The following is a 17,463-nucleotide window of genomic DNA, read 5'->3' on the forward strand; positions in this document are numbered from 1 at the left end:
TCGCTGAAAGCGGCAGGCAGTGAGGTAGTGGTTGGCCAGTAAGCAAATACGTAACTCCAAATTAACGCTATACATGTTTTCTCTTGCCTGTTGGGAGTATCATATATGGCATGTTGGTGGAAATCTGTGGTAATTTGAGGTGAGGGAATTTAGGAGACTAAAGGCAAAAGCAGGGAGGAAACCAGACTTGATGATTCCTTTCAAAGAACCTGTTTTTCATGGTCTGTATTCACGGAGCCTTGAAGTTCATGTTATTTATATATAAAACATGCAACATTCATTCATGCTCTCAACGTTTTGCATCTGAAAAATCCAAGCTTTCATGGAAGTATCATTTAATCTTCTTTCAGCCTTGTAAGCCTCCACGTCTACTGTCATCCTGAACTACTTCCTAGTAGCAACAAAGGCACTTGTGATAAAAATGATACAACTTCAGGAGACAAATCATTGGGGTTTTCCCCTCTGTATTCATTATCCATCAGGTTAGATCTATGAAATTACTTTGTTTTGCAAAACTTTCCATTTTCTAGAGAACAACATCGTGACCCTTCCTTCCCCTTCACCGGGCTTTCCAGCCCTAACAAGACCCAACTGCAAGACACAGACAGCAGGAGCCAAGGGCATGCTCCAGCTCCTGACTGTGGGTACGTGCCCGAGCCTCACCGGGATGTGGGGCTGAGCCTCCTCAGCACTGGGACATGGGGCTGAGCCTTCTCAGCACCGGGACATGGGGCTGAGCCTTCTCAGCACCGGGATATGGGGCTGAGCCTCCTCAGCACCCTGCCTCCTCCCCGGGACGGGCAGGCGAGCTCGGCATCAGGGAGCAAGATGCCCCCACGTCCCAGCAGGGTCCCCAGTCTGTCCTTTGGTTTGAATGTGGTCCCTACATGCAAGATCCTGGAAACAACAAGGGGGAACTTAAAATTGTGTTTGCATTTTTATTTCACAGCAGTCTCTATATGGACTGATTCGTGCAGTTGTGATTAAGAGAAATACTTTTTTTTTTTTTCTCTTTAAATTCAATACCAGCTGTTTAGCTGGTGCAACATCACGAAACACAGGCACTGTATTGCAGTGCCAGCTGTTCATTTGACTGCTAAAGCACAGGCTGGAGGGAAACACGGGGGCTATTTCTGCTGCCGCCTGGCCTGCAGGGCGCTCGCAGCCCACGAGGACCACCTCAGGCCCGGGAACACGAGGCCGGAGCAGGCGGCAGCAGGACGGGGCCGGCGGCCATTCCCCCCGGCTCTCTGGCAGCGCACCAACACCTTCGGCGCTTCAGAGCCGCCCGCTCCCCGCCAGGGCAGCCCCGGGCCGGGCGTTTGCAGCCGGGGGCCGGCACCGCCCTGAGGCGCGGGGCGCGCCCGGCTCCAGCCCCGGCCCCGGCCCCCTCGGGCCGCCCCGCGGGGCGGGGAGCGGGCGGCGGCCGCCCCGGGGAGCGGGCGCTGGGGCCCGCCCGGCCGCGCAGGCCCGGAGGAGGCCGTGGACCGGCCCGGCCCGGCTCGGCTCGGCTCGGCTCGGCGGGGCCATGGCGAGCCGGGGCTGCGGGCTGCTGCGGCTGCTGCTGGGCGCCGCTCTGCCGCTGCTGAGCTCCGCCGAGGCGGCCGCCGTCAGCCCCGAGCGGAGCCTGGCGTGGGGCCCCGGGCTGGAAGCGGGGCTCGCCCTGCCCGTGCGCTACTTCCACCTCCAGGCGGTCAGCGCGGCCGGACACAACTTCACCCGCTCGCCCCCAGGTACCGTGCTCGGGCTCCGGGGCAGGGGGCGGGCTGCAAGCCCTGCCCCGGGGGCAGCGGGGCTCCTCCCTTTCCCCTATCCCCTTCCCTTTCCCCATTTGCTTCCCCTTTCCCCTTTCTCCTTCTCCTCTTCCTCCTCCCTGCCTGCTCTGTGCACCCATCCCTGGCAGCCCCTTCCCTCAGCCCCCTGCCCTGAACTCTTCTCCCTCTCTGCACGCCTCCAGCTCGCTTCGCATCCCGGTCCCGCAGCGCTCCGTTATCCTGCTGCTGCCCCGTTAAACGGGAATAGTTTTCACCTCCTGTTCATTCAGCGCCAGCACAAAACATCCCCGGACACTTCTCCTGAGGGTGGGCATGGGGTTGTGCTCCTGCAGCCCCGCGCTGCGCTGCCTGGCTGCTGGTTTCTGCCGCCAGCCAGTCGCACACCCTCTGTACAAATAGTTGCAGTTTAGGATAAAAAGAACTTCTGTGCCTCAGATTTCATCCTGAAGGCAGCGATGAGCAAGCTGCCCAGCAGAGATGTGAGACAGAGCCCCGCACGCCTCAGTGCTGGACCTGCTCCAGCCTCTGTTGCAATGCTGTGCCGGGCTGCAGCGCAGCTTGCAGCAGTGCAGCTGCACCCTTGCTGCCCGCTCTGAGGCCGATTTCAGCCACAGAGGGAGGATCCTCAGGTTGGAGCAACAGGTGGCTAAAGGTAAAAGGGGTGAAGCTCAGCAGGATTCTCTGTGCGAGTTTAAATGCTCCCAGATAAGCTGATAGGAAGTGGGTACTGCAAACCTAGTTTTGCCCTCAGTGCGTACACGTATGTCTGTGTTTATGTTAATAAATAAAATGCCCTTGGGGAAGTTTTCAGGTCGTGATGCCATCTGGCATGGAGTGGCCTCCATTCGCTCTGTGGCGTTTATAGCCTCTTGACCCAGGCGGTGCACGCAGGATGCCCGTGGGGAACGGCTGCTGGCTCGGCCCAGGCTAGCTCCTGAGCTGTGCCAGGAATTATTTAGGAGAGTGCCAAGGATCATTTAACAACTTAGCGGTACAGTTGATCACATTCCAGTGCACGAGCACTGTTCAATTTATTCCTATAAACACAGGCTATAAATTCCAGTTCTCAAATGGTTTTAAATGTTAAAATGTTCAGATTCCACTTGTAAAATGGCAGTAAGAATTACAATTAATAATATTCACCGAGGCATTTATTTCCAATATAAACTAAATACATCTCAAAATATCCCTACTGGGATAGCTAAATAATTCCACGTTACCATCTCCATCACACCAACAAGAATACTGCAATCAGAGTGCTGCAGTTCAGGCTTCCCATTTGTAAAATGAGTGCTAAGCTATTAAGCTGTGTTTTGTGTGGATCAGAATCTCAATCAAGTAGCTCAGTACACAACATGGCACTTATATAGGGTAATTAGTAGATCTTAAATCCAGATGAGTTTTCTGAGTATCAAGTCTAATTACCAGCACTAATGTGCACCATTGCACACCGAACAATAATGTCACCCTACAGCCTGCAGCTCTGACCGTCTTTTCAGGAAGATGCCAAATGATGCAGAATTCACTCCTTCCCTAGGAAAAAAAAAAAAAAAAAGAAAAAAAAAATCAAAATATTAAAGAATCACTGCTGAAAATACAGAACTTATTTTTAATATAAAGTGCATAATTTTTTCTTTGGATTCTTGGATCCCCTTATCCTTCTTTCCTGCTAGGCTTTCCCCTACACTAAACTGTGTCCCCATGTCTTTATATGAATTCTGTGCTATTCACAGGAACCCATGTTGTCAAGTGCTAAGTGAACCTATTTTGTTCAACTGCCTCTTTATTGACTATACTGCCAGTTTCCATCTGAAGAAGCAACCAGCAATGATTTCAATAAAATCATTGAGGGGAAAAAAAACAATTTGTTTTCAGATCTTCTCTTTCATTTTCTGCTTGCATTTCAGAAAAGGGGTGTCTGTTTTCTTTTGTTTTTCTCTAGCAATTTTCATAAACAAATACCTTCTTAACTTTTTCTCCCTTTCCTTCTCTGTATTTGTCACTTTTTATCAATGCATGGAATACTGCGTTTGCAAGCTATACAAGAGAAAAAAAAATACATAAAGCAAGTTTCACCAGGTGGTTTTCTTGAAGTATCCCATTTTGACTGTCTGTATTTTAGTCTCTCTTCAGAATAGGAACATTATTATTTTCCTTAAAATGCTGTCCCAGACAGGTTTTCATGGTAAAACAAATTTTACACCTGGGTACATTGCCCTTTATATTTAATAAAACTGCTCCCAAGTCTTAGTACAGGGGATGAAGCATTTCCAGTGTCATCCTAATTAGCATTAATTCATTTCCTGTGCAAGCCAAGAGAAGTGTAATTCCGTCTTCCTAAAAGGAAGAACAAAAATTAAGTCTTTTTTGTCTTCTGAAGAAGTCCTTCCTTGTTACCATCTCAGCTGCCTTATATTCAAGGATCACCTCTCCTAGCTCAGGAATGATCCATCCCTACAAGCAGGAAATCGAACAAGGGTGGCAGGAGACCTGCACGGATGAACAGGGAGCTTCTGCTGAAGCGTGCATGTGGTGGAAGGCAGGGCAGGTGACCGAGGAGGAGTACAGAGATGCTTTCTGATTGTGCAGAGATGCGGTTAGGGAATCCAAAGCTCATCTGGAACTGGATCTGGTGAGGGATATGAATGACATCAAAAAGTTGCACCAGGGGAGTTTTAGGTTGGATGTTAGGAAAAACTTCTTTACCGAGAGGGTTGTGAGGCATTGGAATGGGCTGCCCAGGGAAGTGGTGGAGTCACCATCCCTGGAAGTCTTTAAAAGACGTTTAGATGTAGAGCTCAGTGATGTGGTTTAGTGGAGGACTTGTTAGTGTTAGGTCAGAGGTTGGACTCGATGATCTTGAGGTCTCTTTCAACCTAGAAATTCTGAGCTGGCTGATGTTATTGCGAGGCCACTTTTGATGATCTTTGAAAGATCGTGGCAAACAGGAGAGGTTCCTGAAGACTAGAAGAACAGTCAAAATCCATCTGAACACAAGAAATAGTTCTTGGTTTTGTTCTTGTTTTTACTGTGGGCCATCAAACATTGGAGCAGATCCCAGAGAGGTTGTGGATCCTCCATCCATGGAGATACTCGGAACCCAGCTGGGCACGGTGCTGGGCAGCCTGCCCTAGCTGACCCTGCCTGAGCAGGGGCGTTGGGCCAGATGATCTCGAGAAGTCCCCTCCAAACTCAACATCTGTTATTCTCATTATTCTGTGTTTTTGTTATCATGTGTTGCCTGGTGCAACATAATGTTGCACAGAGCAAAGCAGAGCTGAAGGATATATTTGGAAAGAACCTGACTGCCCACTGAAGAGTTCTGGATATCTCAGTCATGGACAGTTTGGAATCCGGCTACACGATTCAGGCAGATTCACGTAGGAGCAAATCATCATAAAGTTATTGAGTGTGCACACGAATAAAGCTCCATTATTTCCTGCAGCACACAAGGGTTGTCCACTCGCCACAGAGCATCTACACCCGGTACTCGAAGTCCTTAGAGAGCTGCAGCTTCAGAGCGTTGGAGTCACTCTGACTTACCGACCATTTCCCAAAGAAAAAAAAAAAAGGAGCATATCTGCATGTTGTGGGATTCCTGAAAGCTACCCTGGGCTGGTACAGAGCTGTACTGGTACTTGCCCAAGGAAATTTCACACTGCGTAGCTTCACTGCTAGTGTATCTTCAGCCTAGCACCTAGGCAAGCAGGGAGGTGTCCGCTCATCGTTCCTCTGAAAAGGACACGCCACATATCTGGAGCAACCTTAACACTCCTCTGTTTCTCAGAAGCCAGAAGTGCACTTTTGGAAGTCCCGCTGGGCAGATAAATGAGGGCTTTTCATGGCAGATCTGCCAGCTACCAAAAACACAATATTCCACATTCCTCAGCAGTGGGAGTGCTGCTTGCCTCAGTGACATTCCAGGAAAGACTGAAAGCTTACTTCATAATGATTTTATTTCCTCAGTATGCTCTTCAATGAAGATATTCTGACTTGGTTTTTGGTGTGTTTTGCTGGCAAGGACTTTTGAATGGTAAGAAAACGGAGGGATGATTACAAATAATCCACATTTTGTGTTTGTACATTTGAATACAAAGCAGAAAAGGGGGAGTGATCAGCCTCACGAGATTCTTCTGCTTGCAGACATTGCTCCTATGCTTATTTACAGCGGGACCCTCTCTGACAGCAATATCTGGGTGGATCTGTGTCGCTCATGGTGACTGCTCTGAAGGGGCAGGGCATCTGGTGGCAGGCAATGCACAGCTGGGTTCCTGCCTGCTCTGGAGACTTGCACCTTAACTGGCTTCATCCGATCTCAAGATCCAGTGTTCTGAGGAAGACAGAAATGTCATTACGTGACTGCTCGTTCACTATCGGTTTTGTATTTGTGGGTGTAAATTATGTTAAGATGCAGATTGTACAGAAACAAGCGTAACATCTCAGGCTTTTAGTGCTGTTGGGACATGCTCAGATTGTAGTAATATATTGATTTTACCTGGAATTTGTCAGTTTAATTGTATTTGTTTGCTTTGCAAACAATCAAATTTCTGAGAATAAACTGTCCAGCTCTTTTTTGAGGGATAAAGTTAACTATGACCATGTGTGACAGAAGTAAGGAAATAAAACAGGTTTATGTTTATGTACACTCATCTTGTCCACAAAATGTTCCATGCCCAGTTAAAAAGTCACAGGGTATTAATGATGAAAGCACAGGTCAGGCAGATGACCAGGAAACATCTCCACCATCACTCTCTTATCCCTGCTTTTCAGTAGCTGGAACCTTAAATGTGCAAGTCGGTCAGCTGCAGCCCAAAGATGAGCAATTTGTATCCGACTGCTGCATGCTGCAACTGCCTTTCTGCAAGCTGGCAAGTGTTCTTTTGTCTTTTTTTTTTTTTAACTTCGTTTTCTGTCTCTCTTATTCTAGAGGAAATGCTAGTTGCCCAAAGCATTAACAGGAAAACAGAAGATTAAAGCAAATTTTTGCTTCAAAATATTGTTAGCTTTTCTTTTGATGTTGTAGTCATTAATTAACTTTTTATCACTGTCTACAATTTTCCATTTATTGGGCATGTGATGATCAAGAAAAATTGCTAGGATGGCACTACATGGCTGGAAATGAATTTTTCCAACATGGTATAATTAAAAAAAATCCAGTGCGGCATTAAATGAAATTCCATGGATTTCATCCAGTAGAGTTTGCTCTCACCTTTAATTCATACATGTGATTCTAATAGCTCGAAGTGCTTTTATCTGTTTTTATTTTCCTCTTTTCAGGACGAACACAGTTTAAAGTGGTAATTAAAGCACTTTCTCCAAAAGAGATCACCAGAATTCATACTCCTCTCCCTTTGGATAGAAACGACGGCACGTTTCTCATGCGGTATCGGATGTATGGCAGTGTCAAAAAAGGGCTAAAAATTGAGATACTTTATGGCGATAAGCATGTTGCTCAGTCTCCTTATATCTTGAAAGGTACGTTGTTCTTCTGATCTAATGCAATGTGTGATGGTAGCTACAGAAATGCTGTGGACTAATTTACTGCGAGAGGTGGGAGATTAGAGGTTCGGTTGCTCTTGTTCATACAGTCTCATCACAAACTTCCCCTCATGCAGAGCAGTAAGCAGAGACAATCCCTGTACATTGCCAAGTTACAGGACGCAGACACATAGGCAGGGAGATTACAGCCTCTGATCTTAAGGTCCTGTGTCTGAATATATCCTCTGCCCTCGTGCATACAGGAGCAGATTTCTTCAGATTTTGTAAGAGGAATAAGAGAGGCTTAGTACTTCTACTTTTTTCAAGCAGGTATTCACTTAAAAATAACATCGTTATTTTTAACCAGAATTTGGTTATGTTTTATTTTTGTAAAGCATCATAAATACAAACTTAGAAATGCTTTCAAACTGAAATAAAACTGTCCTGTGTTGTCAAGGCAGCAGTTTGTCTTGTTTTTGCTGGTGTACATTTACCAGCAACCTTGATAATATGGCACAGGGCAGCACCTGTGTTGAGTAGAGTCCGTAAAGGCTTTTCTCGTGCTGTGAGAGGCTCTTGTTTAAGCCTGCTGCTTCAAAAGAACAGTAAGAATAGTTGATGATTTATGACAGACAGTACCTTATAGCAGAGCTAAAGACTGTTGTATCAAAGTCCTGAATTAGGCTAAAATTGAAAATAATACCTGTGCTTTACTAGTTATGGACATTAGACCAATTCTAAACATTCTCTGTGGTTGTCAGGTAGCACAACAGTGGAGCTTCATTTTGCAGATGAATTTTGCCCTCAACAAGTAACAACATGTCTCGTATTATTATTTCTGAAAAGAATGATGCAGTTTTCTCAATTACATTGCTTTCCCCCAGATTGATGATTTCCCAGGAAACTTCAGAAAACTTAGAAAAAAAATGTCAAGCCACTCTAATTTCTAGATTTATATGCCTGTGTGTTTGGGGAATTATGATTGGTGTAGAATCACAAATACTGACTCTCAGTGTTTCATTTTCTGCAGGACCAGTTTATCACGAATATTGTGACTGTCCTGAGGAAGACCCTGAGGTCTGGCAGAACACTCTCTCTTGTCCATCCCAAGAACCTCAGATTACAAAGGACTTCCTTTCCTTTCCCACCATTGACCTTCAGCGAATGCTTAAAGAAATCCCATCAAAGTTCAGTCAGACAAGAGGTGCTATTGTACATTACACTATTCTCAATAATCGCATCTACCGTCGTTCCTTAGGGAAGTACACAGACTTCAAAATGTTCTCCGATGAGATGTTACTGTCACTGGCAAGAAAGGTATCAGTTTTGACCATTTACTTAAAACTATTAAGTCTTATTCCAGTATGGCTGTGCTGCATTCGCTGTTGTATCTCCAGATTTGTAGTTGCTGCAATGAGATATTATTTTTTTTTTTCCATTAAGATGACAGTATCTGTTTAGGGATCATACTAGACTTAATGTGTGGGATTGGTAGAAAAGCTGCAGAAGCTGAAGCTCAAGCTGGCAAGCTTCCTGGCCTCTGTAAGTGTTCCCTTCAGATCTACTTGCAGGACAGAAACTTGAAATCAGTATCTTAATATCAGCTAAATCTGTAACATGTATTCGTAGGCTTGTTGATTCTAAGGTAGGTTGATTCAGTAAGTTTGTTGTTTCATAAGAGAACTGAGGATTATACTTCACTTAAGAATGGCAAATGATTACCTTTGTGTTATGCTTTCTTGGGTATACTTTTAGGTTCATCTTCCAGATGTGGAGTTTTATCTTAATGTTGGAGATTGGCCAGTTGAGTATCGAAAAGTTAATGATACGCCTGGCCCTATACCTATAATTTCATGGTGTGGCTCTGTGGATTCAAGAGACATAGTCCTTCCAACGTATGATGTAACCCACTCAACTCTTGAAACCCTACGTGGTGTCACAAATGATCTCCTTTCTATTCAGGGAAATACAGGTAAGTTAGAGATGGTGAATTTTAAGAAAGAAATTGTCATTCCATTGGAGTAAGCTGTGTTTAAATAATGTGTGTTACAGTTTACACGACACATGAAATGCCATAGGACATCTCGTAATACAAGCAGTTTGGTCTTTACAGAGTCTACACACTTTCAACACTGCTAAAAGGAGGTGTTTAATACAGGGTTAGAGCCAAAATTTAAGAAATTCAGTTCACAATAATGGTGAATTTTAACTTAAATTCAGAAGATAGCTACCATCCAGAAGATAGCTACCATGACATTTCAAATATATATATATAATTAGAAGGCCTGTCCCCTCAGTAAAGGGATTGAATATGCTCCTTCTAATAAAATAGTAATCCTTTTTTCTGACAGTGATGTGGCCCAATGTTCCACTTTCATAAAAATTAATTTGAATCCTGAAAGTAGCAAACTGGAACTATGATGTAGTCTCTTTCAACTGAAAAAAATATTGTTTGTATAAGAAATACCTCGTAGTGGGATCTTCTGAATGGTTTTTCTAGCTTCAAAGGAAGAGTCAGTTTTACTGACAGGTGTGTTTTTCCCCCAGGATATTCATGAATAGGATCAGGCAGGTGACACGCACAATACCTAAGGAGTAAAATTTCAGCGAGTAGGTGTTTCTTTTTACTTGAATAGTTGACAGTTTCTCCTTGCTTTATTACTTTGTTTTTAAATTTACCATCTTAATTACATTATCAGTTTGAAGCAGTCTGTGTTTACTTGTTTAGTGCAGCTGCTTTTCCGGTTAGGATACAATTAAGGTCCTACTCCAACTTGGTATGTCCATTAAGGAAATTTCCAGCAGAAGGATGAAGAAGGACACATATTTAACATTTTTAAAAGAAAGAAGTAAGCAGAGATGAAGTCTTTCTGGCTCTAGCTAAGTATCCTGAGGACACAGTATAGCATTTTTTTTCCTTTATAGGTTATCATTAAGTGACTTCTCAAAGACCTGAATAAATTGCTGTGTAACACAAGTGGATTTTTCTAAAGAAAGTTTCGTTATTGTGGCAGTCTTTAAGGGCAGAGAATTACTTTAATTACTATTTTACTCATATAAATAATTTGAATACAATTTCTTATACAACTTTCAAGATATTTTAGGTTATTTGAATGTAAAATTGATGAGTGCAAAAGCAATTTTCTATTTTTCTTTTTAAAAGTTGCTCAGTTTCTCATCCCAAAATTCAAGGCAGAACTGGGAGTCTAAACCCTGTGATTAATAAGTGTTTATGGGTTAATTATAAGAAATCACGTCTGTTTTACCATGTCTCTGAGAGTAATACCACTTTCATAGCAAGTTCCTATTATTTGCACGAAAGGTATCATGTATATTTCATGACTGTTCGCTTTTATCTTATCACTTAATGCTCATAGGCCCATTCTGGGAAAACAAAACTGAGCAAGCTTTATTTAGAGGTCGAGACAGCAGAGAAGAACGTCTCTATCTTGTCAAGTTATCCAGGAAAAATCCAGAACTACTTGATGCTGGAATAACAGGATATTTCTTCTTCAGAGAAAAAGAAAAAGAGCTGGGAAAGGTTCCGCTGATGGGCTTCTTTGACTTCTTTAAGGTAGCATGAAGATTACAATCCTGGATTAATTTTGCTGCCAAGTGCTTACCAACTAAAATAACAAGGCTTGATTTTGCTAATTCCATTCAGTAAACAAAAGAGTCATGCTACACTGTGAACCCTGGTCCATGGGGAGCTAGACCACCCATAATCAAAGTTGTAGTGTGACACATTAAAGAAAGCCACTACAATTTTTCATGGATTCCCTTTGAGAGAATTCATGGAAGTTCTTTTTTAAGGGATTGAAAAATGTGGTTGCTCACCATCTTTTTTTTTTTTTTTTTACTTGGGGAAAATATGAAAACAATGGACAAAACTTGGGTATAAAGAGGACAGAGTCTTGTAAAAAGTAATTGTAACAATGGCAGCTGAAGCTCTATTCCAGAGAATAATATATTGGAAATGCTGTATAAGCCAAGAGTATCTGGCAGAGCACTGTATTCATGGTTGCTTTTAGTTTACTGTGTTAGATTGTTCTATATAGTTTTCAGTGAGAATAAATTTACTCTTTTGAAGCATAGATTAGTTTTGATTTCTTCATAGCTCTACCCCTTGTTCTGTCACAGGACACTTTAGGATAATAGTGCCCAGCAGGAATTTCAGCTTCTTCGCTGTCAGTCTTGGGCTGAAAACAAATAATTTTTCCACTATGTTATCCTAACACCACTAAACTACACCTGCTTGACACTAAAACTGGTTTGAAAACTAATTAAAAAATTATGAATAGTCTGTGAAAATAATTTTTTATATAATCAGTGTTGCTATTCTGTTTCAAAATGTTTCACGTTTTTTCCCTCTTATCTTCATTTGTAGTACAAGTACCAAGTGAATGTTGATGGGACCGTAGCAGCTTACAGGTTTCCATACCTCATGCTGGGTGACAGCCTAGTACTGAAGCAAGATTCCCAGTACTATGAACATTTTTATTCTGTATTAAAACCATGGAAGCATTATGTTCCAGTTAAGAGAAGCTTGGAAGACTTGCTAGAAAAAATAAAATGGGCTAAGGTAAGTTCCATTGCAAATTCATTATATAAAAATGTTTAAAAAAAAATCTTAGTGCTCTCTTTTTGTATTTCCACATACATATTTTGCATAAACTCTCTGCTGAGATCTTGGGATAAAGGAAGTACATTTTGCTGTATTAGAGGGAAAGGCCTTAATTCAAGTAACCATCTCTATTCAGGGAAATAGTTGAGAATTAATTTTAGGTATGTGCAGTAGTGTTTTCATGAGTCAGAGCATTAGTATACTGACTAATGCAGGTAATTTTCAAAGAAATGCCCAGAATCCTAGGTACTACTTAATTATTCTATCACTTTTTTCAGGTCCTGACTAGAACAGAAGTCATTGCATGTCTGTCTGAATGTACAAAAAATCACTGCTCTATATAATCTCAGGATAAGAGAGGCTGGCATGCTGTGTGACTGCAAATACCATTTGTGTTTTAAGCTTAACTGTAAGTTTAAAAACATAGGAAAAGATTCTGTTTTGACAGTTCTGTAGTTCTTCATAAAGAATCAGATGAGAATACTAAAAGCTCTGAGATACAGACCTAAAAATTTTGAGAGTAAGTACATGAATTCACGTGCTCATGCTGGCATTACCTATACAACTTTTTAATGTCAATCAGTTATTTTTAAAAGGAAAACACTGGGTTGCATTGCATAGAAAAGGACAACAGCTGCAGCTCTGTCTTCTGTGTAACTAAGTATGTGTGGGAGTTGTCAGGGCTGCTTTTGAAGAGGCTTTGACTTGGCCAAAACAGTGGAGTAACAATACTTAGTTTTTGAAATTGTACAGTTACCCGTGAAAGCTGTTACTGATAGCCCTGAGCTACTAACTGAAACCACAAAAGCAATCCAGTATTTCAAAAAAAAAATTGAAATTTAAACAGTGTGCCTTTGCAGCGTACCAGCAATTGTAAAAGTTCAGATTTGAATAGCCCCTTTGATAAACATACCTAGGCCAGCAAGGGTTCAAGTAACTCACTGATTGCTCTGCTATTCATTCCTGTCTCCTCTCAATTTTCCAGGAAAATGATGAAGAAGCACAAAAAATTGCTAGAGAAGGACAGTTAATGGCAAGAGAATTACTTCAACCTCACAGGCTTTACTGCTACTATTACAAAGTGCTGCAGGTTAGTATAATAAAGCATTTTATTACTTTTCCTCAACTGCTACAGCTACTGATGATACCCATTTCATACTCAGTCCTTACATCAGTAGCAGACGTTGTTTATATTACTCACAGGAGATCAGTGTAAAGATCTTTGCTAAAACTTGTTTCATCATTAGAGAGGCAGCCTGACATAACAGTTGCTTTACAGAATGAGAGATTTATATCTTTTTTTTCCCCCATCCCCACAGTCAGACCTGTTCTTGGTGTCACTTGGTATATGACATAGAGGTAGGAGATCATCTGCACATAACTTACCTTATTTTTCCCTTCATATTTATCCACTCATTAGCTACTCTGCTGTATTTACGTAACAATGAATACCTGGAAAAGAAATTCTGGAAATACAGTTTGCAGAGTGGGGAAGGGTGACGCAGGCCAAATAGTCATTGCTTCCCTAGGAGATGCAAGTCTCTAGTGAAACTTGAGCTGCTCTTCTCTGAAAGTACTCGTTTCTTTTTCCTCCCTTGCTGTACAGAGGTAGAGCTTGGCCTCAGCAGTCACAGGTTGACACAAAGTTTGACATAGCTCAGTGTACCAAAATGACATTATTATCTGCATAACGTGGTTAGAGGCACAAATAACGACAATATTCAGATTGACATTAATCATAGCACATGGGAAAACATTAAAGGAGGCTTTCAGAGGCAATGTAGCCTATTACTAGGCGTGTTATAAAGACATCTTGTAAACAGGTTGTAAACAATGACATAAGGAGCCTGGATAAAGGGAAGCTGGTAAGTGGAAGGGAGGAGGGAAATTCTGTTTCATGAATTATACCTTGGTGCTTTCAGCATTCTTAAATGTTGTTTACATATTTCAGAAATATGCCGAACGCCAAGCCAGCAAACCTGAAATACGGGATGGAATGGATCTTGTACCTCAGCCTGATGACAGAGACTCAGTATGCAGCTGCCACAGGAAAAAGCCTTTAAGGGAAGATCTATAACTGTACCGGATGGACAAAATCACCCTCTTACAATGCAAGAATTTAAATAGGATTTAAGCTGTGAAACCGAAGACACTTATGCACTAGCAGACATTCTTAGTTATGCATTGTATTTACATATCCTTTTTCACACTGACTCTGATCTGCAACGTCGGTTCCCACAGTTTTGTCTCCGTGGCCACCACCAGACAGATGCTGAGCCTGTACTGGGGAGCATCTGGGGGACTGGTTGGATGTACTGCATCACCAGGAAGATAAGTGCAGTGCTGCGCACCTTCCTGCTGGGACCCAGTTACCAAATTTTATGAGGAACCAGTCATCCAAAAGATCTGCCATGAGTCAGGGCAAGTTACTCTAAAGGAGCATTTGCAACATACTAAACAGTGTTATGATTTCTTCATAAAGTTTACCTCAGTGTGAGATTGTTTCTTGTATACAAAACAATTTTCTAACTAGACAAAGAAAATTGGTATTTGAGATTTACAGGTATCAAATCAGGTGTTGCATTGAGATCATTCCGTGGTGTATGACATAACAATAGAGAACATGATTTAATCTTTGTTAATTTGAGAGGGAAATGGAGAGGAGAGGGAAAGATGAGAATAATATTTCTGCAAGCACCATGGCTGAGTATCACCAAAATTAAAGTCTGCTTTAGAACAGACTGCGTAGCTTTCACAATCATGGTGCTTTGAGTGCCAAGACATCTCTCTGAAGGCCTGTTCCTTGCTCCTGACCATGTCTTTGAATATAGGTACAGATCCACAAAAGGACTTAGGAACTTCGGGTGAGGGCCAGGTAAAATATTGGTATCTCGTTTCAACAGCTACAGTCTACAGTATTCTGGCCTACTTGAGTATTCATGCATCTGAAATTTATTAGTGAAGTTTTAGACTACCTAGGTTTTACTTCTGTGTAAGGCTAAAGATGTCACCATCTTTTTCACTTGGGTTCATGAACTACTTGTCCTGTGTTTAAGCCTCCACAGTGAGCTTATCCATTTTCTGAATTTAGATCAACCCTACCTAATCTACTGAGAGCGCTGAGTTGAGTAGCCAGCAGATCAGCCATCACAGTTCTGGTAGAAAAACTTATGCTGCATTTTGTGTCTTAATAGTAGGGGTTGGGGGCAATACTGAGCAACAAAACAACTTGGTTCTCCTTGGTTTGTTTCAAAGCCATATTTCCAGAGTGCCTTAGCTCCAGACTGGAGACAAATTCTTCAGGTCTTGCACTGAAGTTGTGAAGCCATGAAGCTAATGATACAAAATAAACAGGGCCAGAAGGAGTTGGCAACAGCAATGTAGTGTGTCTTTGGGTGGGTTCAAGGAAAAATCCTAGTCTTGGATGCTGCTCCCAGTGTCTCTGCTGATTTTTACCCAAGACACTGTCTACTTCAAAACATATAAACTGTCCTGGAAGGAGAGACCAATGCCAAATCTTCCCTCCCACATCATGAAGAGTTAACTGGCCACCACCTAACATCTGGCGTCCAGATTCAAAGCCAGCTTTCAGATTTCTGGTTAAAGTCCATTCAAAGTTGACACCTTACTTAAACTAAGATTAACTTTGAAATTGAAGGCACTGACAAGCAGCAAAAGCAGACAGCAAAACAAATCCATATGAAATAAACCATGAGTTCAATTGGGCTGAAACCATCCAGGCAAGGTAAGTGTTGACATCCACCTGCATCACCAAACTCACTGCTCGCCTCACTCCTAAGTTCTCTTCCAGGAGGCAAACACAAAGATATTTGGTGTTGACACAATGACAAAACTGCAGAAAGATTTTCAGAATGCCTCAGCTTTCTAACTTTATGTGGCATCTGTGTTCTACTCAGCTACACTCAGATAATGTCTTTCCTGAATACCTAATTCTCCCTGTGCAAAAAAGAGTGGAAACATTTTAAGACTGTGGACTCATCTAATTGCTGAGGTGTCCGAAGTTCAGTGCTGCATACCTCATGTAGGTTTCATTCCTGCAAGTAACGCTCCAAGTAACACTGCAAGTTATTCTCATAAAATACATTAAAAAAAAAAAAAATCTAGAACTGGAAGAAAGACTGGATTTTCAGCATGCTAAATATGGAAAGAACCTCAGGTCTCTAAAGAGATTAATGCATCTGTCTCTCAGTCATTTATTACGTTATACTGGTTAAGAAAAAACCTGAAACATCTTGTCCTACCTGTCAACCTCTTTGTTCTAGTTCTAACACTAATATAAATAGTGGTTGTATTTTTATTTGGCATGACAATCAGACCTAAGACTTCAGACTATAAATACATGTTCCATTTCATCTGACATAAACTTTTCTACATCAGAATTCAGAAGCACAATTCCATTGCTGACACTGACACTTAAAACTGGGTAACGTGCTCCTCATCCCTTCTCTGTGTGCAGCCAGTTTTACTGTATGATATTATCTTACATTATCCATTATATTATCTGCATTTTGTATTCATCAGGATTTATGCAATGTTGTGCTCAGCAAAGGCAATTAAGCATACCAGATGGTTGAAACAACATTTTTGACCTTGCACACATATTTCAAAGCAAAAGTCCAAAAATGATGTTTGTATTAAAAAAAAAAAAAAAAAAAAGTGATAGAACAGGGTAGGCATGATACATATCACAGAATCACAAAACTGTAGGGGTTGGAAGGGACCTCAAGAGATCATCGGGTCCAACCCCCTGCCAAAGCAGGTTCCCTAGAGCAGGCTGCCCAGGCAGGCATCCAGATGGGCCTTGAATATCTCCAGAGAAGGAGACTCCGTAACCACCCTGGGCAGCCTGTTCCAATGCTCCGTCACCCTCACTGTGAAGAAGTTCTCTCACATGTTGGTACAGAACTTCCTGGGCTCCATTTTGTGGCCATTGCCCCTTGTCCTGTCCCCACAAACCACTGAAGAGAGGCTGGCCAAATCCCTCTGTCTCCCACCCCTCAGGTATTTATACACATTGATGAGATCCCCTCTCAGTCTTCTCTTCTCCAGGCTGAACAGACCCAGGTCTCTCAGCCTTTCCTCATCGGGAAGATGCTCCAGGCCCCATATCATCTTTGTGGTCCTCCGCTGGATATGTTAGGGTTCTTTTCAAATACCCGTGTTGGAAAACTTGCCTGGCTTGAAACATAAGTCTTTTAAACTGGAAGAAGAATCAGATAACTTTTATATAGTCATGAATATAAATAAATAGGAATATTTCACCTGTCCTTTTTTCCTTCAAAGAAAGGGGAAAAAATCTTCGAAATTCTCTGCCAAAACCAACTTGCTTTAGTAATAAGCATCCCTTCAAAGCAAAGACTAGTTTGTCACAGAAAGCATCTGTGCAGATGCCTTCATGGCTTAGAGGCAAGAAACACCCTGAGGAATATTCGTCTTCCCGCCAAAATCAGAAAACAGAAGAGCCATGGCAGAACTGCCATGAAAGGCGCTTAGTCATTTGGGAAAATCTGGTTCGGTTTATAACTACAGATCTCCCAAAGATAAAAGAAGGGAAGGCAAAGCCTG

At 42.2% G+C, this 17,463-nt stretch overlaps 1 protein-coding gene across 1 annotated transcript; it reads left to right on the top strand.

Moving 5' to 3' along the window:
• Positions 1-1,528: 1,528 nt before the first annotated feature.
• Positions 1,529-16,515, top strand: POGLUT3 (protein O-glucosyltransferase 3). The gene is made up of 8 exons (XM_032197896.1): positions 1,529-1,733; positions 7,053-7,250; positions 8,284-8,570; positions 9,009-9,225; positions 10,631-10,827; positions 11,641-11,835; positions 12,863-12,967; positions 13,829-16,515. The coding sequence occupies exons 1-8, from the start codon at positions 1,529-1,531 to the stop codon at positions 13,952-13,954; spliced, it is 1,530 nt and encodes a 509-aa protein (XP_032053787.1). The 3' UTR covers positions 13,955-16,515.
• Positions 16,516-17,463: the final 948 nt, after the last annotated feature.

Source organism: Aythya fuligula, chromosome 1 (genome assembly GCF_009819795.1).
Source record: "Aythya fuligula isolate bAytFul2 chromosome 1, bAytFul2.pri, whole genome shotgun sequence".
Lineage (NCBI taxonomy): Eukaryota > Metazoa > Chordata > Aves > Anseriformes > Anatidae > Aythya > Aythya fuligula.